This window comes from Somniosus microcephalus, chromosome 3 (assembly GCF_052327205.1).
Source record: "Somniosus microcephalus isolate GS21.2 chromosome 3, FLI_Smic_1.0, whole genome shotgun sequence".
Classification (NCBI taxonomy): domain Eukaryota; kingdom Metazoa; phylum Chordata; class Chondrichthyes; order Squaliformes; family Somniosidae; genus Somniosus; species Somniosus microcephalus.
Window position 1 is genome coordinate 366,965,990 of NC_140989.1, and position 27,777 is coordinate 366,993,766.

At 49.4% G+C, this 27,777-nt stretch overlaps 1 protein-coding gene across 1 annotated transcript in view; it reads right to left on the minus strand.

Moving 5' to 3' along the window:
- The window catches only part of col24a1 (collagen type XXIV alpha 1), a 677,579-nt gene that overhangs the window by 230,016 nt on the left and 419,786 nt on the right, over positions 1 to 27,777 (minus strand). The window contains exons 20-25 of the mRNA XM_085983549.1: positions 23,518 to 23,571; positions 21,033 to 21,086; positions 14,934 to 14,978; positions 11,884 to 11,937; positions 11,489 to 11,533; positions 6,068 to 6,121 (exon numbers count right to left, since the gene is read on the minus strand). Of these exons, the coding sequence (XP_085839675.1) occupies positions 6,068 to 6,121; positions 11,489 to 11,533; positions 11,884 to 11,937; positions 14,934 to 14,978; positions 21,033 to 21,086; positions 23,518 to 23,571 (306 nt within the window). The remainder of the gene's footprint in view (positions 1 to 6,067; positions 6,122 to 11,488; positions 11,534 to 11,883; positions 11,938 to 14,933; positions 14,979 to 21,032; positions 21,087 to 23,517; positions 23,572 to 27,777) is intronic.

The following is a 27,777-nucleotide window of genomic DNA, read 5'->3' on the forward strand; positions in this document are numbered from 1 at the left end:
GGCTTCATTGCACGAGCTCCTCAAGAAGGATGTCCAGGGAAGTGGACAAAAGTGCAACAGGAAGCTTATGACGCTTGTAAGAGAAGTCTCTCTAGCGGTGCTCTACTTGTGCACTACGACACAGAGCGTGAGCTTAAGTTAGCGTGTGATGCTTCTAGTTACGGTGTGGGAGCTGTCATAAGTCACATAATGGATGACGGCCAAGAGAAACCAATCGCGTTCGCATCGCGAACCCTCACAAAGAGCGAAAGAAACTACGCGCAAATTGAAAAGGAAGCACTCGCTATAGTGTTTGGAATCAAGAAATTCCAACAATTCCTGATCAGCAGAAAGTTTACCCTGATAACCGATCACAAACCGCTCCTAGCAATATTGGGGCCCAAATCTGCCATCCCTGCAATGGCCGCATCAAGAATGCAGCATTGGGCAGTGTTGTTGTCACAATATGACTACCTGATTGACTATCGCACTTCAAAGCAAAACGCAATCGCAGATGCCTTGTCCAGGTTGCCACATGAAGACTCGTGTGTTGGGAATGAAGGTGAGATTTTCACGCTAGGTGCAGTTGACAAAGATTTTCCCGTGAATGCAACTGAGATTGCAGATGAGACTCAGAAGGACTTAGTACTGAAGAGTGTATGAAAACACCTTGAATGGATGGACTGATCAGTGTCGGGACACAGAGTTGAAACCATTCCATAACCGTCGTACTGAATTGTCTTGTGAGCAAGGTTGTATCCAGTGGGAAAACTGAGTGGTGGTACCTACTTCTTTGAGAGATAGAATTCTGGCCGAACTTCATACTGAGCATCCAGGGATCGTCAGTATGAAATCAATTGCAAGAAGCTTTGTTTATTGCCCTGGATTGGTCAGTGATCTTGAATCACTTGCTAGCAAATGCAGCTTTTGCCAAAATTGCAGAAACAAACCACTGAAAACTCCACTACAACCCTGGTCATGGCCAAGTAGACCTTTTCAGAGAGCGCATGTGGACTTCAGTGAGAAAGCAAATGATTATTTCCTGGTACTTGTCACTAGTCACTCAAAGTGGATTGAAGTGAAACACATGGGTTCAAATACTCCAACTGAACGTACCATAGATGAGTTGAGGTCTATCTTCGCATGTCATGGTTTACCTGAAGAGCTTGTTTCTGACAATGGCCCTCAGTTCCGTTCTGCTCTATTCCAAGAGTTCATGAAATGGAACGGTATCAAACACACTCTCGTTCCACCATATCATCCAGCTTCAAACGGAGCAGCCGAAAGGTCAGTCAGAATAGTAAAAGCTCTCAAAAAGCAAGTGTTGCAGGGTTGTTCGGGACTCAGCATGAAGCAACGTTTGGCAAATTTCTTGCTGAAGTACAGAACTACTCCGCACACTACAACTGGATATACCCCAGCAGAACTCTTGATCAAGAGGAGATTGAGAACACGGTTGAGTCTTGTTCAACCAAATTTGGGCTCAAGAGTTGATCAGAAACAGTTGAGTCAGAAACGTTATTATGACAGCAATCAGATAGAACGCAGTTTCAGACAAAACGAGTGTGTCCGTGTTCTCAGTCCCCCTGGCAAGTCGAGTTCACACAAGTGGGATACAGGAACCTTAGTAGGGGTTGGTGGAACCAAGAGATATTTGGTTGAGAGTGGTGACCACATCCGAAGTGCTCATGTAGATCAAATGATCTCTGCTGGAGATGAACCAAGACGTGATCTTGAACCACTTGATCATGAACACATACATGAGTTTGACTCCGTTCAGACTTCAGTAACTGAAGTACCAGGTTCAAACACGTCGGAGATGGAAACAGGATCGTCTTTGAGTTTGGAACCAGAACAAAACAGCCCGAAAACTGGTTCAACACCAAAACATTCAGTAAGGAGATCAGGAAGGCTCCGCAAACCTGTTATTAAACTGGATTTGTAGTTCACTTGTAGCATTCGTAGATGATTTAAAAGAAAAAAATCCAGGAGTCTTAGTTATTTGGTACATGTAACACTGGGAAAGGTGGGACCATAGTTTTGTTGTATTTGAGAGGGGAATATGTACATTTTCACTGTAATATATTATCACATGGTTTGTCACATGGTTAAGTATGAACATGCTCAGTTCGCTCTGGCCCAGTAAACAAGCACCTTGACTCGCAACTCATCCTGTCTCTGTCCTTCATTTGTTCTACCCACATATATTACAACCTTTCAGGCAGTGCATTCCAGATCATAAACTCACTGTGTAGGAATTGATGAATTCCTAACTAATAACTGAGGTCGACTCAGGAGATCAATCAAACAGGTCTTTAATGTAAAACTAAACGAGTTCAAACAGTTTGATGAAATCAATACAGGAGAGCCACGAAAAACAGGTCTTAACAAGATGGAGATTCCACGAGGACTGCCTGGGCAGTCACGTGGTTTGTGACGTGACGTCATCGCGTTTGCCCGCGTTTTCCCGCGCTCTTAAAGGGGCCACACCCCGTGCATACAAACACTATATACAAAACAAAGTAATGTCTAACACAATGGTACCGGCTTAGGCTGGTGTTAGAACATCGTTAAAGGGAATTATATTCGGTTGCCCAGAGTCATTCAGTGGCTCCGCCACAACTGTGTTAAAAAAAAATCTCCCCTTTGGTTCTTTTGCCAATTGTATTGAAGGAAAGAAAGAAAGACTTGCATTTATATAGCACCTTTCACAACATCCCAAAGCATTTTACACCCAATTAAGTACTTTTTGAACTGTTGTAATGTGGGAAATGCAGCAGCCAATTTGCGCTCAGCAAGCTCCCACAAACAGCAATGTGATAATAACCGGATAATCCGTTTTACTGATGTCAGTTGAGGGATAAGTATTGGCCCAGGACACCAGGGAGAACTCCCCTGCTCTTCGAAAGAATGCATGGGATCTTTTACATCCACCTGAGAGAGCAGACAGGGCCTCGGTTTAACGTCTCATCTGAAAGACGGCACCTGCAACAGTGCAGCACTCCCTCAGTACTGCCCCTCTGACAGTGCGGCGCTCCCTCAGTACTGCCCCTCCGACAGTGCAGCGCTCCCTCAGTACTGCCCCCCGACAGTGCAGCGCTCCCTCAGTACTGCCCCTCCGACAGTGCAGCACTCCCTCAGTACTGCCCCTCCGACAGTGCAGCGCTCCCTCAGTACTGCCCCTCTGACAGTGCGGCTCTCCCTCAGTGCTGCCCCTCTGACAGTGCGGCTCTCCCTCAGTACTGCCCCTCTGACAGTGCTGCCCCTCTGACAGTGCAGCGCTCCCTCAGTACTGCCCCTCCGACAGTGCAGCTCTCCCTCAGTACTGCCCCTCTGACAGTGCAGCACTCCCTCAGTACTGCCCCTCTGACAGTGCTGCCCCTCTGACAGTGCGGCTCTCCCTCAGTGCTGCCCCTCTGACAGTGCGGCTCTCCCTCAGTACTGCCCCTCTGACAGTGCTGCCCCTCTGACAGTGCAGCGCTCCCTCAGTACTGCCCCTCCGACAGTGCAGCGCTCCCTCAGTACTGCCCCTCTGACAGTGCAGCACTCCCTCAGTACTGCCCCCCAACATTGCAGCACTCCCTCAGTACCGCCCCTCCGACAGTGCAGCACTCCCTCAATACTGCCCCTCCGACAGTGCGGCTCTCCCTCAGTGCTGCCCCTCTGACAGTGCGGCTCTCCCTCAGTACTGCCCCTCTGACAGTACTGCCCCTCCGACAGTGCAGCACTCCCTCAGTACTGCCCCTCTGACAGTGCTGCCCCTCTGACAGTGCGGCTCTCCCTCAGTACTGCCCCTCCGACAGTGCTGCTCCTCTGACAGTGCGGCTCTCCCTCAGTACTGCACTGGAGTGTCAGTCTTGATTTTTGTGTTCAAGTCTCTGGAGTGGGACTTGAACCCACAACCTTCTGACTCAAAGGCTGTCAGAGGTGCTGTCTTTCGGATGAGACCTCTTAAACTGAGGTCCCGACTGCCCTCTTGGTGGACGCAAAAGATCCCATGGCGCTATTCGATAGAAGAGCAGGGGAGTTCTCCCCGGTGTCCTGGGGCCAATATTTATCCCTCAACCAATAGCACTAAATCAGATTATCTGGTCATTATCACATTGCTGTTTGTGGGAGCTTGCTGTGCGCAAATTGGCTGCTGCGTTTCCTACATTACAACAGTGACCACACTCCAAAAGTCCTTCATTGGCTGTGAAGCGCTTTGGGACGTCCTGAGGTCGTGCTGTAGAAATGCAAGTCTGTCTTTCTCTTTTTTTAAGCAGCGATGTTAGAAATGGGTTGACATTTCACAGATCCCAAATATCAGCGCTGTGCAATTAATCTTTCCAAACCGATACTGAATAGTCTTGGGCCGATTCCTCCTGTTACTAATTTTACCAAAGCAAAAAAAAAATCAGTGAAGTTTACAGAGAGAGGAGGAATTCCGGCCATCCTTGCATACTTAGGGGGGGTTGCAGGACCACTTGGGTCCGCCTTCAGAGGGGCGGAACTTCATCTCAAACTAACACGTTTGCCCACCATCGACCTTCTGACCGCTTCAGGAAAATTGGGAACAAGTCGGGCAGACAAGTTGGGTCGGAATTCGCCCTTATTCCTGGGTAAACGGAACAGCAACTCCAGGGCCGGGGCCAGATGCGCGATTAAACGGCAATATCCATGACATGAATCAGTCATTCATGAAAGAAAGACTTATGAAATAATACTGAGCGGCCTGCGGGTGGCGCTGTCCAGGGAGAGTATAAAAACTCGGGCCCGGGCCCAGCTTGCGCAGGACATTCTTAACAGGAACCGGTGAAGGACACAACTAGATCTCCATGTTGTAAAATGGTTGATTAAAGCTTTGTTTAACGCTTAGACCAAGTGCCTAGTAGTTTTCTTACGTCAATCCATGTGCTGCTGTCCGAGTTACGCCGCTCGGCCGTTAGCTCTGCGGAAAACAGCATCTCGCCCTTAGCCGCCCACTTTTTTTAGGGACTTGCTGGCTATGCCAATTAAGTTGCCCATTAGATGCGCTACGGAGAGTTAAGCCTAGTTGTTACAAGCGCAAGTACCCTTTTAACGACGTGAAAGTGTTAATCACTGCCAATCAACCTCTCTGGCACCGAAAATGAACTATTACAGGTGTGGAGTCTCATTCCTTCAGGTTTTGAATTGTTTTGGGAGATTTTAAAAACATCACGCACTTTAAATATTTCACCTTTCTCTCTTTCTTAATCCAATTCTTCTTCCCCCCTCTGTTTATGTGCCTGATTGGACATCGAATTCACCCACCCTAATACTCCCTCCTGTGTTTATTTTCCAATCCTTCAATCTGATTGGTTAAGGAGGTACCCTGTTGCTTTTTAAAAATGTATTTGTTCATGGGATGTGGGCGTCGCTGGCAAGGCCAGCATTTATTGCCCATCCCTAATTGCCCTTGAGAAGTTGATGGTGGGCTGTCTTATATAACTGAGTGGCTTGCTAGGCCATTTCAGAGGGCAGATTAAGAATCAGCCACATTGCTGTGGGCTTGGAGTCACATATTGGCCAGACAAGGTAAGGGTGGCAGATTTCCCTCCCTAAAGTAGTTTCATGGTCACCATTACTGATAACAGTTTTCTATTCCAGATTTTAATTTTATTAACTGAATTTAAATTCCCCAGCTGGCATAGTGGGTTTTGCTCTCATGTTTCTAACCAGAATCATTAGTCCAGGCTTCTGGCTTACTAGTCCAGCAACATAACCACTACACTACCGTACCCTGTTGCTTACCCCATTCACTCGGGTCCCAGATGCCCTGGTTGCTCTCGATGGGCTGTTATCACCTCGCACTTTCAGTAACCTTGTGAGCACAACTGTTTTGAGCTGAGGGGCGTGGGGGGGCAAGTCTAACGGACGGCAGACGCCGTGAGATGTCCTGCCACGGCCAAATCTGGCCCGTTATGTCATAAACCTGATCCCAGGGTTAGTAGTGCAGCTGTTTTTCGGAAACAACTGTGCACAGCTGGGAGCATCTTATACTGTTAAAGTAAGCAACTGACTTTTAAAGAGGAATTTTAATGGTTTTAGGTGAACCGTGATTATTTGAATGACAAGTGGGTTTTACCTTTTCGCCAAGTATTCCAGTGGGGCCCCCAGGTCCAGGCAAGCCAACAGCACCCTGCGAAGAGACAAAGGTATCAAACATTACACAGTAGATAAACTTGTCTAACCATTTTTAAATAGGAACATAAGAACAGGAGGAGGCCATTCAGCCCCTTGAGCCTGTTCCGCTATTCAATGAGATCATGGCTGATCTGTATCTTAAATCCATCTACCCATCTTGGCTGCACATCCCTTAATACTAGCAAAAATCTATCGATCTCAGATTTTAAACTATGAATTGAGCTAGCATCTACTGCTTTTCATAGGAGTTCCACACTTCTACCACCCTTTCTGTGAAGAAGTGTTTCCAAACTTCTCCCCTGAAGGGCCTGGCTCTGATTTTAAGGTTACGTCCCCTTGTCAGTCAATGTACGGTAAAAATAGAATATTATTCATCTGATTCTGCCCTCACGTTGAGGCCTGCATTCTTACTATCCTCCTCAATCTTCGAAGCTTTGACCACGCTCGATCAGCTCCGATGGACGGGTCACATCGTCCGCATGCCCGATACGAGACTCCCAAAACAAGCGCTCTACTCAGAGCTCCGACACGGCAAGAGAGCCCCAGGTGGGCAGAGGAAACGCTTCAAGGACACCCTCAAAGCCTCCTTGAAAAAGTGCAACATCCCCACCGACACCTGGGAATCCCTGGCCCAAGCCCGCACAAAGTGGAGGAGAAGCACCCGGGAAGGTGCCGAATACCTCGAGTCTCTTCGCCAGGAGCAAGCGGAAGCCAAGCGCAGGCAGCGCAAGGAGTGCACGTCAATCCAAGCACCCCACCCACCCGCCCCTTCAACCACCGCCTGCCCCACCTGTGACAGAGACTGTAGGTCACGCATTGGACTCATCAGTCACCTGAGAACTCATTTTTAATGTGGAAGCAAGTCATCCTCGGTTCCCGAGGGACTGCCTAAGAAGAAGAAGATCCTCCTCAATCAGGTCAGGTTGGTGTAACTCTTTATTTGGACTCGAGGGGAATCCAGGAGATCGGGCGGGAAAGTGGAGTTGAGGTCGAAGATCAGCCATGGTCTTATTGAATGGCGGAGCAGGCTCGAGGGGCCGAATGGCCGAATCCTGCTCTTATTTCTTATGTTCTTATGTAACTCACATATATCTTCACTGATCTATGACATGAAATTAGGAAAGACTTCTACTCGCGAAGGGTGGTAGAAGTTTGGAACTCTCTTCCGCAAACGGCAATTGATGCTAGATCAATTGTTAATTTGAACAATGACAACAACAACTTGCATTTATATAGCGCCTTTAATGTAGTAAAATGACCTAAAACGCTGCACAGGAGCGATTATCAAACAAAATTTGACACCGAGCCACATGAGGAGATATTAGGAAAGGTGCTTGGTCAAAGAGGTTGGTTTTAAGGAGAGTCTTATAGGAGGAAAGAGAGGCGGAGAGGTTAAGGGAGGGAATTCCAGAGCTTAGGGCCCAGGCAGCTGAAGGCACGGCCACCAATGGTGGAGCAATTATAATCGGGGATGCTCAAGAGGCCAGAATTGGAGAAGTGCAGAGATTTCGGAGGGTTGTGGGGCTGGTGGAGATAACAGAGATAGAGAGGGGCGAGGACATGGAGGGACTTTTTGAGATGGATAGATTTTTTTGTTAACCCAAGGTATTAAGGGAGATGGGGCATGACCCTATTGAATGGTGGAACCGGATCAAGGGGCTAAATGGGTTCCTCCTGTCTACCCTTGCGAATCTAATCTGGATGAGACAGGAGGAGGTCAACCAGCCAGAGGAAATCTGTTTTTGTCAACGTCAAACACTAGTTCAAGTCCTGGAGGGCAGCTTGAACCCAGAATCTTCTGACTCGGAGAAAAACGCACTAAACATAAGAAACAGGAGCAGGAGTAGGCCAAACGGCCCCTCGAGACTGCTCCGCCATTCCAAAAGATCATGGTTGATCCAATCTTGTCCTCAACACCACTTTCCCGCTCTCTCCCCATACCCCTTGACTCCCTTGTAGTTCAAATGTCTGTCAAGCTCCGCCTTGAATATATTCAATGACTCCGCCCCCACGGCTCTCCGGGGTAGAGAATTCCAAAGATTCACGACCCTCTGAGAGAAGAAATTCCTCTTCATCTCTGTCTTAAATGGGCGACCCCTTATTCTGAAACTGTGCCCCCTAGTTCTAGATACCCCCACTAGGGGAAACATCCTCTCAGCATTCACCCTGTCAAGCCCCCTCAGAATCTTATATGTTTCAATAAGATTCCCTCTCATTCTTCTAAACTCCAATGAGTATAGGCCCAACCTGCTCAATCTTTCGTCATACGTCAACCCCTTCATCCCAGGAATCAACCGTGTGAGCCTTCTCTGCACTGCCTCCAACGCAAGTAGATCCCTCCTTAAATATGGAGACCACAACTGTACGCAGTGCTTCAGGTGCGGTCTCACCAGCGCCCTGTAAAGTTGCATCAAAACTTCCCTGCTTTTATACTCCATACCCCTTGCAATAAAGTGCTAGTACTGAGTGACATGAATCAGTCATTCCTGAAAGGATGACTTATGAAATAATACTGAGCGGCCTGCGGGTGGCGCTGTCCAGGGAGAGTATAAATACTCGGGCACGGGCCCAGCTTGCGCAGGACATTCTTAACAGGAACTAGTGAGGGACACCACTAGACCTCCATGTTTTAAAACAGTTGATTAAAGCTTTGTTTAACGCTTAGACCAAGTGCCTAGTAGTTTTCTTACGTCACTGAGCCTAGATGATATTTATTGCTGATGATCATGTTGGGTAGGGTGGGGTCATTCAACCATCCCATCCACTTGAGGGATGTTCAACGGTGTCAGCATGGAGCCCATCCAGATCCACACCCAAGTATCAGGCTGTTCAGATATGATGTCAGGACGCACTTCTTCACACAATGGGTAGAGGAAATCTGGAACTCTCCCCTCCAAAAAGGCTGTTGAGGCTGGGGACGGGGGGGGGGACGGGGGGGGGCGGCGGCGGGTGTCATTTATAAATTTCAAAACTGAGATTGATAGATTTTTGCCAGCCAAGGGTATTAAGGGTTACTATACTAAGGCGGGCAGATGTGAGTTAAGATACAGTTCAGCCACGATCTAACTGAATGGCGGAACGGGCTGGAGGGACTGAACGACCTCCTCCTGTCCCTATAGGACTCGCATGGGTTCCAAGTTAGGTCTGCTCAGATCCAGAAATATGCCTCAACCTCTCAATGCAGCAGTTTGACATTTAAACGTCTGACATCAACTCTCCCTTGACATCGTCGTGGAGATTACCAAATGATGGGCATGTTTGTGCTGTGGACTCGCACTCGCTGAACTGGGTTGAGGGGCGAAGTGGCTTAATAATCGGAAACCAGACTAAGAGGCAAGAAGCCAGTGCTCTAACCCAATTGAGAGAGATATTTTTAGGAAATATTACTCATGGTGCCAGGCCAAAGGAATACTAAAACCATACTCTCATGCGTAAGCTTTTGGTTATACTTTAGATCCACAAAAGGTTTTTAGTAAAAACCCTTTAAGAGTGTGCTGGCCTCTCTGAATGACATCAAACTGTAGACATGTCTCTGTTCTGTATAATTAGAATGACCTGTTCATACATGTGGAGGTTTTACACCTGTATGTCATAAGCAACCTTGGCCCTTGTTCTTCGGCTTTCCGAAGACAGCTCCCATCCAGCTTAAAGTAGCATCGTGTTTTTTAACTGTTTGACTCCAGAACTAAGCAAATCGGAGAATGGGAAGCAGAATTTCCTGTTCCTTGGGATATTGGATTGCCTTTAAATTAATGGTTGCTTATAGCGATACCTCTATTCCCGGCCAGAATAGAGATGATTGGGCGATTCCCCCGTCAACCACGCCTGGAGTGGGATTGATTTTATGCACATCATTTGTCTATTGAGCTGCACTGTGTCAGCCAATGAGTTGGAGGCAGGGTGGGAATTATGGCAGGACTCATAGCAAACAGTCTATTTACTCAGCAAACAGTCTATTTCAGTAGCGCACTACAGCAAACAGAGTCTATTTATTCAGCAGTCTACAGAGTCTATTTAAAAAAGAGTCTCCACAAACTGCAGCAAACAGAACTCATGAACAAAACTACAGCAAAGACTCCCGATAAAAGCAGGGTGATTTCTCCAGCAACACGCAACGAGTGGAGGATAGTTACACAATACAAATGATGTGCGTAAAATCAATCGCCGTCAGTGACAGCAGTGAAGGGAGGTGCGGGGGGTGGGGGGAGGGTGGAGACCAAAATCAGGGGCCATAAATATATCATAGTCACTAATAAATCCAATAGGGAATTCAGGAGAAACTTCTTTACCCAGAGAGTGATGAGAATGTGGAACTCGCTACCACAGGGAGTGGTTGAGGTGAATAGCACAGATGCATTTAAGGGGAAGCTGGATAAACACATGAGGGAGAAAGGAATAGAGGGTTATGGTGATAGGGTGAGATGAAGAGGGGTGGGAGGAGGCTGGTGTGGAGCACAGACACTGGCATGGAGCAGTTGGGCCCAATGGCCTCTTTCTGTGCCGTACGTTCGATGTAATTCTACGGAAGCAGGTCATTTGGTCCAGCTGATCCACGTTGGCCAGCTAGTCACACTTGCCCGTCCTGTTTTAGTATTAGCAAAAATCTGACTGTCCCATTGACCTCTTTGTTAACTTTAATAATTTAATTGCCGACTGGCCACTTGTGAATTGTCCTCTGCTCATGGATGTAGCAACGTCGCTACGCAACTCATTTTATTCTCATTAGGATTATTTCAGGTGTCCAACTGGCATTGTGCAGTACCACTGGGCCAAATGAAGCAGAAAAAAGAACTATTGTCATTGATGACATCAAATTTACAGACGCTCGGTTTTATGACATTCAAAACTTAAATCTATCAACAACAGCAACAACTTGCATTTATATAGCGCCTTTAACGTAGTAAAACGTCCCAAGGTGCTTCACAGGAGTGTTATATGACAAAAAATTTGACACCGAGCCACATAAGGATAAATTAGGACAGGTGACCAAAAGCTGGGTCAAAGAGGTCGGTTTTAAGGAGCATCTTAAAGGAGGAGAGAGAGGCGGAGAGGTTTAGGGAGGGAATTCCAGAGCTCAGGACCCAGGCAACTGAAGGCACGGCCGCCAATGGTGGAGCGTTTATAATCGGGGGATGATCAAGAGGCCAGAATTTGAGGAACGCAGAGGTCTCGGAGGGTTGTGGGGCTGGAGGAGGTTACAGAGATAGGGAGGGGGGCGAGGGCCACGGAGGGATTTGAACATGAGGCGTTGCTTCACTGGGAACCAGTGTTGGTCAGGGAGCACAGAATCTCATTGCACTGTGCAGGATAAAACTTCCCAGGCGTTTACAGTAAACTGAATCTGGAGAAGAATCAAACCTACCAGTTCTCCGATCTTCCCAATGTTTCCCAAGTCTCCTTGCTCGCCCTGTATGATCAGAATAAGGATAGAAAATATTTTAAAAGGTTCTGTAGAAGGGTTTCGACCCGAAACGTTGACTCTATTTCTCTCTCCACGGATGCTGCCTGGCCTGCTGAGTTTTTCCAGCATTTTCTGTTGTTATTTCGGATTTCCAGCATCCGCAGTATTTTGCTATCGTACAAAATATTTATTATTAGCAATGCAAAAATTGTTCCGCTGATATTGAAAGAAAGAATTCTTTCCAGCTGTAGATGGAACAGCACTGGTTGTATTACTGACACGAAACTGCAGTGTGCGTGTCAGGCGCACAGACTGCGGAAAAGAAGTCTCTTGCGATGAAAGGACGTAGCGATTACCTTAATGCCTTCGAGTCCAAGCTCTCCGGGATAACCTTTGCGAGCTAGTCTTCCCTAAAACAAGGAGATACATTGCTCAAAGAAGTAAACAGGACTATTTCAATGGCCACACGCAATTACAGAGAATTTACAGCATTGGACCATAGGAACAGGAGGAGGCCATTCAGCCCCTCGAGCCTCTTCTGCCATTCAATGGCCACCAGCTCCATCCACCCGCCTCGGCTCCATATCCCTTACTACCCTTGGCTAGCAAAAAATCTATCGATCTCCGATTTAAAATCCTGAATTGAGCCCCAGTATCTACTGCTTTTTGTGGAAGAGAGTTCCACACTTCCACTGCCCAGGTTGGGTGATTGGGCAGAAGCATGGCAGATAAATGTGTGGATAAATGTGAGGTTATCCACTTTGGTGGCAAAAACAGGAAGGCAGATTATTACCTGAACGGCAATAGATTGGGAGAAGGGGAAGTGCAACGAGACCTGGGTGTTCTTGTTCACCAGTCGCTGAAGGTAAGCATGCAGGTGCAGCAGGCAGTTAAGAAGGCAAATGGTATGTTGGCCTTCGTAGCGAGAGGGTTCGAGTACAGGAGCAAGGATGTCTTGCTGCAGTTGTACAGGGCCTTGGTGAGACCACATCTTGAGTATTGTGTGCAGTTTTGGTCGCCTTATCTGAGGAAGGATGTTCTTGCCATGGAAGGAGTTCAGCGAAGATTCACCAGGCTGATACCTGGGATGGCAGGAATGACGTATGAGGAGAGATTGGGTCAATTGGGCTTATACTTGCTGGAGTTTAGAAGAATGAGAGGGGACCTCATTGAAACTTATAAAATACTGGCAGGACTGGACAGACTAGATGCAGGAAGGATGTTCCCGATGGTCGGGGAGTCCAGAACCAGGGGTCACAGTCTAAGGATAAGGGGTAAGCCATTTAGGACAGAAGTGAGGAGGAATTTCTTCACCCAGAGAGTGGTGAACCTGTGGAATTCTCTACCACAGAAGGCAGTAGAGGCCAATTCATTAAATATATTCAAGAAGGAGTTGGATATATTTTTTAAGGCTAAAGGGATCAAGGGGTATGGGGAGAAAACAGGGACAGGGTACTGAATTTGGATGATCAGCCATGATCTCATTGAATGGCGGAGCAGGTTCGAGGGGCCGAATGGCCTACTCCTGCTCCTGTCTTCTATGTTTCTATGTTTCGTGAGAAGAAGTGTTTCCTAACTGCTCTCCTGAATGGCCTGGCTCTGATTTTAAGGTTATGTCCCCTTGTCCGAGACTCCCCTACCAGTGGAAGAACCTTCTCTCTGCATACCCTATCAATTCCTTTCAAAATCCTAAAAGCCTCAGTCAAATCAACCTTCTATATTCCAAACCAGTTGGCCCAATTGGTCCGTGCTGATCTTTATGCCTAAGAAGACACAAGCCTCCTCCCACCCCTCTTCATCTCACCCCATCAGCATATCCTTCTATTCCTTTCTCCCCCATGTACTTATCTAGCTTCCCCTTACAGGCATCAAAGCTATTCACCTCAACCACTCCCTGCGCTACATATATTTTGATATCTATATTTCCGCAACTACTCAGAGAAATGTATTACGCAATGCAAAGTGATAACCTGCGTCAGATTTAATCTCTTACAGCTACTCAGAAATGTGTAGCGTTGGCACCCTGAAAATGAATGACAGGTTAAAAACAGGAATATGCAACATCTGCCACGCACTAGCTGTCAATCACAACTGAACTGCTAATCTTTAGCGCAATGAGGCAGAACAATACGTTTTGCTTGCAAACCTCGCAGTTGGTACTATGGACTCAGTTTTAAATTGGATTACTGTCTTGGCAGTTTTTGCATTCAAGTTGCAAGCCAGTACTGTGAGCCCCCCTCTTCGACATCCAGGAATAGTGGCGTGCTGCCCATGTGTGTCGAACAGGTCGGGCAAAGGAATCTTGCCCCCACAAAAAATGTCAACCCAATGCCATAAACTCCTACAGTATTGAAGGGAAAACATAAAACCCTTCCCCTCACCTGCTTTTTGACAGTTTTAAAAACTGCTGGCATGCATCACAGTAACATGCATGCTTAAACAAAAAGATCAGTAGGTCTTTGATTCATTAAGTAGGCTTTCAGCAAAAGAGTCCAAAAAAGAAAATTGCCCCATTAACCCTAAAAGGAGATCTGTGACTGCCTGCACATGAATTCAGCACAAAAAGTGCTTTAATGTAAAAGATGCAACGGGGGAAAAATTCAGTTGCTTGTGCCTCCTGTTAGCGCCTTAAGAGTGTGCTAATGGGGTGCAAAGCAACTAGCGCCCGGGCGTGGCGAAGTTTGCGCCGCGCGCGAAATTAACTAGACATTTTGCGGCAACGCTAAACACTACCGCCACGATCTCCTGCGCCAGCAGATCGTGATGTCAGTTGAGTGCGCAACGCCCTGATAGCACCCTGGACTGGATATTGAGTGGCCCCCCCTACCTTACCGCCTGCCGCTAGCAACGACAGGTTGAGGGGAGCGTTTTGCAGTCAGGAAGGGACTGAGGGACCGCTATTTAAAGGCGACCGCTTCCTGCCTTTTTTTGTTGGTGACATGAGAGAGAGAGAGAGAGAGAGAGAGAGACTTCTGGAGAGATTCAATGCTGCGTGAAGGAGTTTTGAGTACTGAGCAGCACTTTGCAGGTTCATTTTGATTTGCCCTGCCTTGCTTCGCCAGCGCTCTGAGGTAGCGCCTCGCTCCTCGGCCTTTGCGCCTTAAGACAGGTGTGAAGCGCCTTATTTAGTGCTCCAATCACCTCCAGGGGCGATAAAAGCCAAGTTTGCTGTCGGAGGCGATAATTAGTGCCAGGCGCTAGACTTTGCGCACGGCCGACAATGGCGCCCCAAACGGGACGATACTGAATCTTTCCCCCAATGTGTTTTTACTGCACGGGTTTTTAGTTAGAGAGGTAACGACGCAGGATGCTCAATGCAATTTCTACGTAGATTACATAGTGGTGTTTTGAGATGCAGGCGTACAATTTTTGGAGAGATATTGCAATTGTAAGGTTTGAAACTTACCAGAGGTCCGTGGCTCCCTGGAGGCCCCAGTGGACCTTCCTCGCCCTATTGAACAAGGGCAAATTTGCAAACATGTTAGAGATTATAGTGTCTGTAATCATAACTATGCACAGTTGACATTAGAATGAAACGTCTTGGCCCAAACCTTGCTGGAAAAGTGACGGCGAGGTCATGACTCACGCCGTCATTAATGCGCAATTCAGCCAGTGAGTTCAGGGGATGAAGAGATCTCCAGAACTTGCTGGTTGATTGACGCCACTCCCCGTTAATTTTTACAAGCTTGCTGGATTTTCACATTAATCGCCCATTAAACTCGTCCCAGAAAGTTAGGGCCGGTGATTGAGCGCAAGTATCCTTTTAACGAGGTGATAACGGTCAAGGTAATGCCAACCAACCTCTCTGGCCCAGAAAAGGAACAATTTAAACTGTTGAGTCTCATTTCTGCATGTAGTAAATAGTTGTTAGAGATTTAAAAAAAATACTTTTCCTTTCTTCCTTCTCTCTCTTAATCCAATCTTTCTTTCCCTCTCTTTATTTCTCTTTCTGTACCTACATAGGAACATAAGAACATAAGAAATAGGAGCAGGAGTAGGCCAATCGGCCCCTCGAGCCTGCTCCGCCATTCAATAAGATCATGGCTGATCTGATCCTAACCGCCAATCCACTATCATAGAACCATCTCCTGAATCTAACAGAATTAGACACACGAAATAGGAGCAGGATCAGGTTACACGGCCCCTGGGCCCGCTCCGCTACCCACAGGGCCATGACCGATCCGAACCTAGTCTCATGTCCAAATTCCTGCCCGCTCCCCGTAACCCTTAATTCCCTTTACTTCTAGGAAACTGTCTATTTCTGTTTTAAATTTATGTAATGATGTAGCTTCTACAGCTTTTTGGGGCAGCATATTCCATGGACCTACCACCCTCTGAGTGAAGTAGTTCCTTCTCATCTCAGTTTTGAAAGAGCAGCCCCTTATTCTAAGACTATGCCCCCTAGTTCTAGTTTCACCCATCATCGGGAACATCTTCCCCGCATCCACCCGATCCAACCCCTTCACAATCTTATATGTTTCAATAAGATCGCCTCTCATTCTTCTGAACTCCAATGAGTAGAGTCCCAATCTACTCAACCTCTCCTCATATGTCCATCCCCTCATCCCCGGGATTAACCGAGTGAACCTTCTTTGTACTGACTCGAGAGCAAGTATGTCCTTTCTTAAGTATGGACACCAAAACTGTATGCAGTATTCCAGGTGCGGTCTCACCAATACTGACTTGACTCTAACTCACCCTCCTTCCTTCTCCCTCATTCCTCTGTTTCTTTCCCAATCCTTAAATCTCATTGGCTAAGGAGATAAACCGTTGGCCCCGTCGTTCACCCAGGTCCCAGATACCCGGTTGCCCTGGCTGCACGGTTATCAGCTCGCACTTCCAGCAAGTTATGGTGCCAAACTTTGCGAGCTGAAGGGTGAGGGAAAAAGTCTAACACACCGCGCGCCGCAAGATGCCCCAGTCCAGCAAGATTTGGCCCATTCTTTTCAATTTTCCTTCCTTTCCTGATGGCATTGACTGTTGCCAGGGTATGTTTCCATGGGTGCTCGTATACTCTAAGGTACCTCACCTAGATGGCTGTTTTCCATGCGTGCTTACAGTATAAATAGCAGCATTGCAATTGACCATTGAGGATGTCACAACCAAGTCCGCTTCTGTTCTCGCCCAATGTCTACATAAGGACAGGAGGAGGCCATTCAGCCCCATTGAGCCAGTTCCCCCATTCAATGAGATCACGGCTGATCATCATCTTAACTCCATCTACCAGCCTTGGTCCGTAACCCTTAATAACCTTACCCAACAAAAATCTACCAATCTCAGTAACGTAAGAAAACTACTAGGCACTTGGTCTGAGTATTAAACAAGGCTTTAATCAACTGATTTTCAACATGGAGATCGAGTTGTGTCCTTCACTAGTTCCTGTTAAAGAATGTCCTGAGCAAGCTGGGCCCATGCCCGAGTATTTATACTCTCCCTGGACAGCGCCACCAGCAGGCTGCCCAGTATTATTACAGAAGTCATTTTCACATGAATGACAAGATTCATGTCACTCAGTTTTGTAATTTTCAATTGACCCCCCAAGCCTCAACCTCACCAGCTTTTTGCAGGTGAGACTTCCAGATTCCCACTACCCTCTGTGTGAAGAAGTGCTTCCTGACATCACCCCTGAACGGCCTGGCTCTAATTTTAAGGTTATGCCCCCTTGTTCTGGACTCCCCCCACCACATGACATGGAGTGCAAAAGCCAATCCTAGCGGCTCAACTGCTGAAATCAAAGCCACCTGGTCTGTGTGGATTAATTTGATCAATTCGGGAGCTTTGACTCAATGCTGCCACTCTCACCTTTGAATCAGAAGGTCGTGGGTTCAAGTCCCACTCCAGAGACTTGAGCACAAAAATCAAGGCTGACACTCCCTGTGTAGTACTGAGGGGGCGCTGCACTGTCGGAGGGGCAGTGCTGAGGGAGAGCTGCACTGCCGGAGGGGCAGTACTGAGGGAGCGCTGTACTGTCGGAGGGGCAGTACTGAGGGAGCGCTGCACTGTCGGAGGGGCAGTACTGAGGGAGTGCTGCACTGTCGGAGGGTCAGTACTGAGGGAGTGCTGCACTGTCGGAGGGTCAGTACTGAGGGAGTGCTGCACTGTCGGAGGGGCAGTACTGAGGGAGTGCTGCACTGTCAGAGGGGCAGTACTGAGGGAGTGCTGCACTGTCGGAGGGGGCAGTACTGAGGGAGCGCTGCACTGTCGGAGGGGCAGTGCTGAGGGAGAGCTGTACTGTCGGAGGGGCAGTACTGAGGGAGCGCTGCACTGTCGGAGGGGCAGTACTGAGGGAGTGCTGCACTGTCGGAGGGTCAGTACTGAGGGAGTGCTGCACTGTCGGAGGGTCAGTACTGAGGGAGTGCTGCACTGTCGGAGGGGCAGTAGTGAGGGAGTGCTGCACTGTCAGAGGGGCAGTACTGAGGGAGTGCTGCACTGTCAGAGGGGCAGTATAGAGGGAGTGCTGCACTGTCAGAGGGGCAGTACTGATGGAGCGCTGCACTGTCGGAGGGACAGTACTCGAGGGAGCGCTGCAGTGTCGGAGGGGCAGTACTGAGTGAGCGCTGCACTGTCAGAGGGGCAGTACTGAGGGAGTGCTGCACTGTCAGAGGGGCAGTACTGAGGGAGCGCTGCACTGTCAGAGGGGCAGTACTGAGGGAGCGCTGCACTGTCAGAGGGGCAGTACTGAGGGAGCGCTGCACTGTCAGAGGGGCAGTACTGAGGGAGCGCTGCACTGTCAGAGGGGTAGTACTGAGGGAGCGCTGCACTGTCAGAGGGGCAATACTGAGGGAGCGCTGCACTGTCGGAGGGCCAGTACTGAGGGAGCACTGCACTGTCAGAGGGGCAGTACTGAGGGAGCGCTGCACTGTCAGGGGGGCAGTACTGAGGGAGCGCTGCACTGTCGGAGGGGCAGTACTGAGGGAGCACTGCACTGTCGGAGGGGCAGTACTGAGGGAACGCTGCACTGTCGGAGGGGCAGTACTGAGGGAGCGCTGCACTGTCGGAGGGGCAGTACTGAGGGAGTGCTGCACTGTCGGAGGGGCAGTACTGAGGGAGAGCCGCACCTTCGGAGGGGCAGTACTGAGGGAGCGCCGCACTGTCGGAGGGGCAGTACTGAGGGAGCGCCGCACTGTCGGAGGGGCAGTACTGAGGGAGAGCCGCACTGTCAGAGGGGCAGTACTGAGGGGGCGCTGCACTGTCGGAGGGGCAGTACTGAGGGAGTGCTGCACTGTCGGAGGGGCAGTACTGAGGGAGTGCTGCACTGTCGGAGGGGCAGTACTGAGGGAGCGCTGCACTGTCGGAGGGGCAGTACTGAGGGAGCGCTGCACTGTCGGAGGGGCAGTACTGTGGGAGCGCTGCACTGTCGGAGGGGCAGTACTGAGCGAGCGCTGCACTGTCGGAGGGGCAGTACTGAGGGAGCGCTGCACTGTCGGAGGGGCAGTACTGAGGGAGCGCCGCACTGTCGGAGGGGCAGTACTGAGGGAGAGCCGCACTGTCAGAGGGGCAGTACTGAGGGGGCGCTGCACTGTCGGAGGGGCAGTACTGAGGGAGTGCTGCACTGTCGGAGGGGCAGTACTGAGGGAGTGCTGCACTGTCGGAGGGGCAGTACTGAGGGAGCGCTGCACTGTCGGAGGGGCAGTACTGAGGGAGCGCTGCACTGTCGGAGGGGCAGTACTGAGGGAGCGCTGCACTGTCGGAGGGGCAGTACTGTGGGAGCGCTGCACTGTCGGAGGGGCAGTACTGAGCGAGCGCTGCACTGTCAGAGGGGCAGTACTGAGGGAGCGCTGCACTGTCGGAGGGGCAGTACTGAGGGAGCGCTGCACTGTCGGAGGGGCAGTACTGAGGGAGCGCTGCACTGTCGGAGGGGCAGTACTGAGGGAGCGCTGCACTGTCCGAGGGGCAGTACTGAGGGAGCGCTGCACTGTCCGAGGGGCAGTACTGAGGGAGCGCTGCACTGTCGAGGGGCAGTACTGAGGGAGCGCTGCACTGTCGGAGGGGCAGTACTGAGGGAGCGCTGCACTGTCGGAGGGGCAGTACTGAGGGAGCGCTGCACTGTCGGAGGGACAGTACTGAGGGAGCGCTGCACTGTCGGAGGGGCAGTACTGAGTGAGCGCTGCACTGTCAGAGGGGCAGTACTGAGGGAGTGCTGCACTGTCAGAGGGGCAGTACTGAGGGAGCGCTGCACTGTCAGAGGGGCAGTACTGAGGGAGCGCTGCACTGTCAGAGGGGCAGTACTGAGGGAGCGCTGCACTGTCAGAGGGGCAGTACTGAGGGAGCGCTGCACTGTCAGAGGGGCAGTACTGAGGGAGCGCTGCACTGTCGGAGGGCCAGTACTGAGGGAGCACTGCACTGTCAGAGGGGCAGTACTGAGGGAGCGCTGCACTGTCAGAGGGGCAGTACTGAGGGAGTGCTGCACTGTCGGAGAGACAGTACTGAGGGAGCGCAGCACTGTCGGAGGGGCAGTACTGAGGAAGCGCTGCATTGTCGGAGGGTTAGTACTGAGGGAGCGCTGTACTGTCGGAGAGTCAGCACTGAGGGAGCGCTGCACTGTCGGAGGGGCAGAACTGAGGGAGCGCCGTACTGTCGGAGGGGCAGTACTGGGTGAGCGCTGCACTGTCAGAGGGGCAGTACTGAGGGAGTGTTCCACTGTCGGAGGGGCAGTACTGAGGGAGTGCTGCACTGTCGGAGGGGCAGTACTGAGGGAGTGCTGCACTGTCAGAGGGGCAGTACTGAGGGAGTGTTCCACTGTCGGAGGGGCAGTACTGAGGGAGTGCTGCACTGTCGGAGGGGGAGTTCTGAGGGAGCACTGCACTGTCGGAGGTGCAGTACTGAGGAAGCGCTGCATTGTCGGAGGGTTAGTACTGAGGGAGCGCTGTCCTGTCGGAGAGTCAGCACTGAGGGAGCGCTGCACTGTCGGAGGGGCAGAACTGAGGGAGCGCCGTACTGTCGGAGGGGCAGTACTGGGTGAGCGCTGCACTGTCAGAGGGGCAGTACTGAGGGAGTGTTCCACTGTCGGAGGGGCAGTACTGAGGGAGCGCTGCACTGTCGGAGGGGGAGTACTGAGTGAACGCTGCACTGTCAGAGGGGGACATAAAAGATCCCGCTGCACTATTTTGAACAAGAGCAGCGGAGTTATCAATGGTGTCCTGGTCAATATTTATCCTTCAACCAACATCATTAAAACAGAATATCTGGTCATTATCATTTTGCTGCTTGTGGGACAAATTGTCTGCCGCCTTTCCTACATTACAACAATGACTGCACTCAAAGGTACTTCACTGGTTGTAAAGCTCTTTGGGACATCCTGAGGTTGTGAAAGGCGCTATAGAAATGCCCAGTCTTTCTTGCCATAACAGATTTAATGAGACACACCAGGAAATGGCTTGATGTGAACATGAACTGTCCAATAGATGTGACAAATTGGACGGTCGGACAAAGGTCAGATATTGGTCGTGCGGTTTGGGAGTTTGACCTTCTGCTGATCACCCTCGGTGGTCTCTTTCTTGCCTACCTCTTCTCCCTTTGATCCACGTGACCCCAGCGGTCCTCTATCGCCTGGAGCTCCCTAAATAGTTCCACACGCACACACACAAAAAAATAAAATAATTAGCATTTAAAAAAAAGTGAATAAAACTTAACAAAAAACAACTTACTTCAGAAGGACAGAATTCTAAAAAAAATGTCATTTTCCCTTTACAAGCCAAGCTTGAGGAGTAAAGCACTTTGTGCTTGTGAGGCGCAAGCTAAATTAAATACCACACAATGTACCATAAAAAACTAACATGATAAAACTGAAAGCCAAGACACCGTGTTCCTATGACAGAGATATTGTTAACATGGGGCAGCCTCATTGAGGACTGAGATGAGGAGAAATGCCTTCACTTGGAGGGTGGTGAATCTTTGGAATTCTCTGCTCCAGAGGGCTGTGGATGTTGAGTCGTTGAGTATATTCAAGGCTGAGATCAATAGAATTTGGACTCCAGGGGAATCGAGGGATTATGGGGATCAGGCGGGAAAGTGCAGTTGAGGTCGATGATCAGCCATGATCTCATTGAATGGCGGAGCAGGCTCGAGGGGCCGAGTGGTATCCTGCTCCTATTTCCTATGTTCTCACCATTATGGTTGAGTGTATTAGAAATCCAGATACTTTCCCTTTGCAATGCCCAAGGGGTGTAAAAATTGGAGTATTTCCTCCAATCCTTGCACAGTAAGTACAATGTTGGAAAAGAGAAAGGCCAATACAATACAATACAACACGCTGCAGTGTCTACAATGAGCAATAACGCAGCGATTGGCTCCTTTACTAACAGGGAGCGTGCCCCCGCTACACCTTGGCTGCAGTTTGGGCGTGTCTGGGGGGACGTGCTGTGGGCTACCCCAGGAATCCTGCCAGATACACTTCCAATCAGCCAGGAGAGCAGGCCAAGGCGCCATTCCGGGCTGCTGAGTGGGCCTCACAATGTAAGAATAGAACAGCAATTGACCCCAGGAGGATTTAGTTCGGGGCCAAAGAGAGTGGGAGCGACAGGAGAATCATACAACTTAGTTTGTCGTTCTGGTCCAACAGGTCATCAGTCGCCGCCCCCCCATGAAGTTTCAGGGCGCCACTCGATCTTCTGGCGCAAACACCGGGCGGGCTCCCCCGCCTGTGCTGCCACAGTTGCGGCCACCCCCGTCACGACGCGCTAACCGTCCCACCGTGGAATTTTGGAAGGGGTCATGGGGAGGTCAAAGCAGGCCGAGGTTTGCCCACTCTGGCTGGACCTGTCCCTGGAGGTTGCATCACGCGACCTCCCGCCTCCACCTATCCTCTTCTGCTGCATTCCCCAGGCCACGGCAGCCCTCTGGCAGATTTTCCGCGCTTCCCTCCCCCTCCTCTGGACCCTCCTCTGGACCCACCTTTTGTTTCTTTACTGCACAGGCAAGGCTCTTTGGTTCATTCCTCTCTTCTCCACCCCCCCCCCCCCCCACCGCATTCCCTGCCCCTGCACCTGCTTAAAACCTGTTGCCTCTCTAACATCTTCCAGCTCCGACGAAGGGTCACAGACCTGAAACGCTAACTCTGTGGGCTGGATTTTCATTCAGGAGTCGGGTAGGAGGCGGGACTACAACTTTCGGGGTTGTAGTCCCGCCTCCATCGAGTTCTAGCCAACCCATGTGATTTTCACTTGATTGATCTTGTTGAGCCTGCCCAGCGGGCTCAGCAGGCCAATTAGGGGCCACCCGGCAACAGGTGACGTCACAGATTGATATTTCATCTGTCAAGAGCTTTTGACAGATGAAATATCAGCGTTTCACAACTGTTTGAAGCTGTCAAACACTGACAATCTGTACTCCAGGTTAATTCCGTCCTCTCAGGATGATTTAGAGATCTCCCCGGAACAGAAAGCTGAATGCTGCAATTTTTGACTGATCGTGGCCATTCTGCTTTCTGTGCTGGTGAGATGAGGGACTCCCGAGACCTGAAGGAAGGAAGGCTGTAAAGGTAAGTAAGGTATGTAAAACTTCTTTAAACACTTTACACAGACCAAACACACTTACCTTTGCACTCATGCACCCATCACTCACCTGAACACTGGACATCTCGACCCCTCCAAGCCCTTCATCTATACGGCCCGCCTCGCTAACTTGGCGTGGTTTGGAGCCGTCGGGAATCCCACACTTCAACATTAAAAATAGGGATTAGGCTAAAAACTGCCTGTTAACTACCTGTTAACAGGCAGTTAATTGGCACTAATCCCCTTCCCGCCCCGGGGAGGCGGGTCCCAGTGCGGGGCGGGTACCCGCCTCCTTTGAAACTGGCATGGAGGCGGGTTCGGGGCGGGATGGGTTCGGGACCCCTGATTTCGGGATTTTAACCCCCAAGCCTCCAATCCCACCTCCACGGCCCAATGAAAATCCAGCCCTCTGTTTCTCTCTCCACGGATACTGCCTGACCTGCTGAGTGTTCCCAACACTTTCTGAAAACCTGATAACGGGTTTTTATATCAACCTACCTTTGGACCCGGTGGCCCATTAGGACCTGGTAACCCAATGTTTCCCGGGAAACCCTACAACAAACAGAAAAATATTGATCAAGTACGCGCTTCGTAACACGCCATCAAAATCAATCAGAAATACAGATTGTTTTAACATGTATTTGCATTTTATTGAAATTAGGTAAAGTTGGGGGGGAATTGACCTAAAAAAAGAAAGATTTGCATTTATATAGCACCTTTCATGACCACTGGACGTCCCAATGCACTTCACAGCCAATGAAGTACTTTTGGCGTGCAGTCACTGTTATAATCACAGAATCACAGAATCACAGAAACCCCACAGTGCAGATAGAGGCCATTTCGGCCCATCGAGCCTGCACCGACACATATCCCACCCGATCCCCGTAACCCCTACACCAACATGTAACCCCACGTATTTAATCCCCTAACACTAAGGGTCAATTTATCATAGCCAATCAACCTATCCCGCACATCTTTGGACTGTGGGAGGAAACCGGAGCACCCGGAGGAAACCCACGCAAACACGGGGAGAATGTGCAAACTCCACACAGACAGTCACCCGAGGCCGGATTCGAACCCGGGTCCCTGGCGCTGTGAGGCAACAGTGCTAACCACTATGCCACCGTGCTGCCCTATAATGTAGGAAACGCGGCAGCCAAATTGCGCACAGCAAGATCCCACAAACAGCAATGTGATAATGACCAGATCATCTGTTTTTAGTGATGTTGATTGAGGGAAACTCCCCCTGCTCTTCTTCAAAATAGTGCCATGGGATGTTTTACGTCCACCCGAGAGAGCAGACGGGGCCTCGGTTTAACGTCTCATCCAAATGACAGCACCTCTGACAGTGCAGCACTCCCCTGGAGTGTCAGCCTAGATTTATGTGCTCAAGTTCCTCAAGTGGGGACTTGAACCCACAACCTTCTGACTCAGAGGCGAGTGTGCTACCCACTTTTTTTTAAATTATACTTTATTGAACATTAAGAACATTTACAACATCGTGATCATTACATTCTATGATACAAATCAATTCCACCGCCCTGCACAGCCATTCCGCCACCACATTTTAACATCAAAACCTGAAGTTTAATTTGTCACCTGTAACATATATTAATCGATTGTACTTTAAAAATTGGCTGTAAAATACTGTCCTTAAATTCCTTTCTGAATAAAACATCCACAGAGCCATATAATGATCTTTCAGCTTATATTTAAAATACTCTTTTAGATTGATTCTCCTCCCCTTAAAACAGAGCATTCCTTCTTTGCACAATCACGAATCTAGCCAAACTGAACATTAAATTAATTGCCGCTTCGCTAGACTCGGGCAGACTCTCCTGCAATCCCCATCTCAAAATTGAGTCTCACGGGATTCCCATTCTCGCTGTTCGGTCCCCACCCAGCAAAAAAGCTTCATACAACTGTCGAACATAGTACTTAAAGTCATTTAACTGCGGACATAACACCAGTAAATGGGACAGAGTCTCATCCTGTGTCCTACACATTGGGCAAGTTGCCCCCTCCACTCGTCCAATCTTGCACAAGACCGTCATGGTAAAAATCCGGTTATGAACCAATTTGAAATCTAGTTCAATTCATTCTGGGCATTTAAAATTCGCCCACACTCCCTTCCAAATCCTGTTGAAGTCCAGCTGTGGGTATTGTTGTGTATGTAACCTGCTCCACCTTAAGAGAGCTTAAGCCTGTTCCACCTTAAGAGATGTACTACTTTCTCAGGCTGCTGTAGACGTAATACCGGGGGTGAACACACCGGTATATAAGCACTGTGCAGTAATCTTGTATTCAGAATAGTCCCTACCTCCAACCAGTAAAGACCTGTTCTTGATTGTTATTAATTAGTCTGTGTCTTAATTAACTAGATAACTCACAGATTTAACACTGGCGACGAGTCTGATTCGGACCCTGCGGCAGTCACTCCACGGCAGCTTCGTCCACAGCCAGGACGTTGCAGAGAGGTTTCCACCCTCTCCACCCCACTGGAAGACATCCTGACCTCGGAGCCTCCATCGGCGACTGTCAGCTTCTTCTCCAGCTTGGTGGTGGGTAAGCCGTTGTCTGAGCCGGGCAGCGACGCGACAGGCAGTCGACCGCGTTGGCCGCACGAACGGGGCTGGGGGAGCCGGAGGAATAGGGCGCGAGAGCCGCTTCGAGCGGGAGGCGTTTCAACAGAGCGATCGCATCTCCTGATAAGGGCCGAGAGCCGCGAGAGCGATCGCATCAGATAAGGGCCGGGAGCCGCGAGAGCGATCGCATCTTCAGATAAGGGCCGGGAGCCGCGAGAGCGATCGCATCTTCAGATAAGGGCCGGGAGCCGCGAGAGCGATCGCATCTTCAGATAAGGGCCGCACTCGGGCTGACAGCGTCGGGGGACGGGTGAAGACCGCTAAGCGCGGGAAAACCGCCATTTTGGGGGCGGAGGACGACAGCAAGAGCGGGAAGCCGCCATCTTTGATTGTAAAAAAAAAACATCTGAGGAATTACAAATCTGATAAAGTACTACAATGCCTAAACATGGGAATATTAGCACCTTTGATAGTGACATCGAAGATTGGGCCATATATGTGGAAAGAGTAAAAAATTATTGTAAGGCCAATAAAATTTGTGACCAAGGTAAAGCTCTAACATTATTAAATTTAATGGGTGCGAAGACATACGGGCAATTGAGACACCTGTTATCACCAGATGAACCGGCGGATAAGACGTTCGATGAGATTGTTACTGTCCCGAAAGATCATCTAAACCCCACGCCGCTGATGCTAGCGGAATGATTTAAATTTTACGACAGAAGGCAACTACAGAATGAAAGCAATGCTGAATATTTGCTGGAATTGCGTAAATTAGCGAAATATTGTCCGTTTGGAACGGGACTGACAGATGCACTACGAGACAAATTTGTGTGTGGTTTATTTAAACAAGATACACAAAAGCGACTGCTCGAGGAGAATGAGCTGACGCTTGAGAAGGCGGTCACTATGGCAGCAGCACACGAAGCCGCAGCGAGAGGCACGGCAGTAATGCAGCTACGGTCACCGGAGCTCAGTGCAAACAAATTGTGTTAAGTATGTGTATTGTATTGAACAATTAACACAAAGACTTAAACGTATAACTCAAACAGGCCTTTACTGGTTGGAGGTAGGGACTGCACATAGGTCTTTACTTCATGCCCACAGGCGGGAACTGAGGGGGATCAGTACCCACAGTACTATTTATACCCCTATGGCCAGGAGTGGTACTGCGTATCACTACGCCCAACAAGTAGTGCAGTCCTGTCCATAGGTTCAAAGTAGCACACATATTACATACACAACATTCCTCCCTTCCTAGCTTTACAGTCATCTCCCCATTTAACATAACGTAATAACATATATACATATATAACTTCAGGTTTACATAACAGAATAACATAGATACATAGATAACTTCATGTCAAAAACAGATCACAGATTCAGTCTCTGCGGAAAACAGTTCACAGATTCAATCTCTGTGGTGTAGTCGGTTCACGTTGCTAGAGTGACTCATTCAATAGTCCTTCCATGGATTTAACAGTTTGAACTTCCGAACTGAATTGGCTCCGTTCGGAGGGACCACGTGTGTGATCTGGTAGAGGTGATAATGGTTCAGATGGGTCATCTTCTGTTTTTACTTTTCCTTTTCTGCTTCTTGGAGACTCTCTGGGCTCCATTGTCAGCTGCCACAGCTGCCAGCTGCATGCGCAGTTCCTCCTTCTCTTCCTCCTGTTTCCGTCGTAGAGCCAGCTTCTCCCGATGTTCCGTAGACTTTTGGTGCTCCTCCATGATTTCTGCACTTTGGGAGTCGAAGTTACAAGCTGGGCAGGACAGGACATCGTAATATTCGGTGTCGTCCTGAGCTAGACCAGTGAGAGGGTCGTCTATTTCCTCCATACCTAGCTGGACGTTAGCCAGCTCTTGTTCCAAATCCAGACATCTTTCCTGAAGAGACTTCTTCATGTGTACCTCTGCATCCAGCTTTTTCTGGGCTTTCAGCAAGTCGTTTACTAGTGACCTCATTTGTGATTTTAATACTTCAACTTCCTTTGGAGATTGATTGATCGGACTATGCAATCCCTCTACCGGAGCAGCTGTTTCAGCGGTCTGTTGTTCTACGTTGACGTGAGTCAGCGTACTTTTGGCATCCAAGGGCTGCTCTGTTGCAGTCATCTCAGTCTGTGTTGCCACCTCAGCTCTTCCAATAACCTTTGAGAGCTCCGAACCCCTT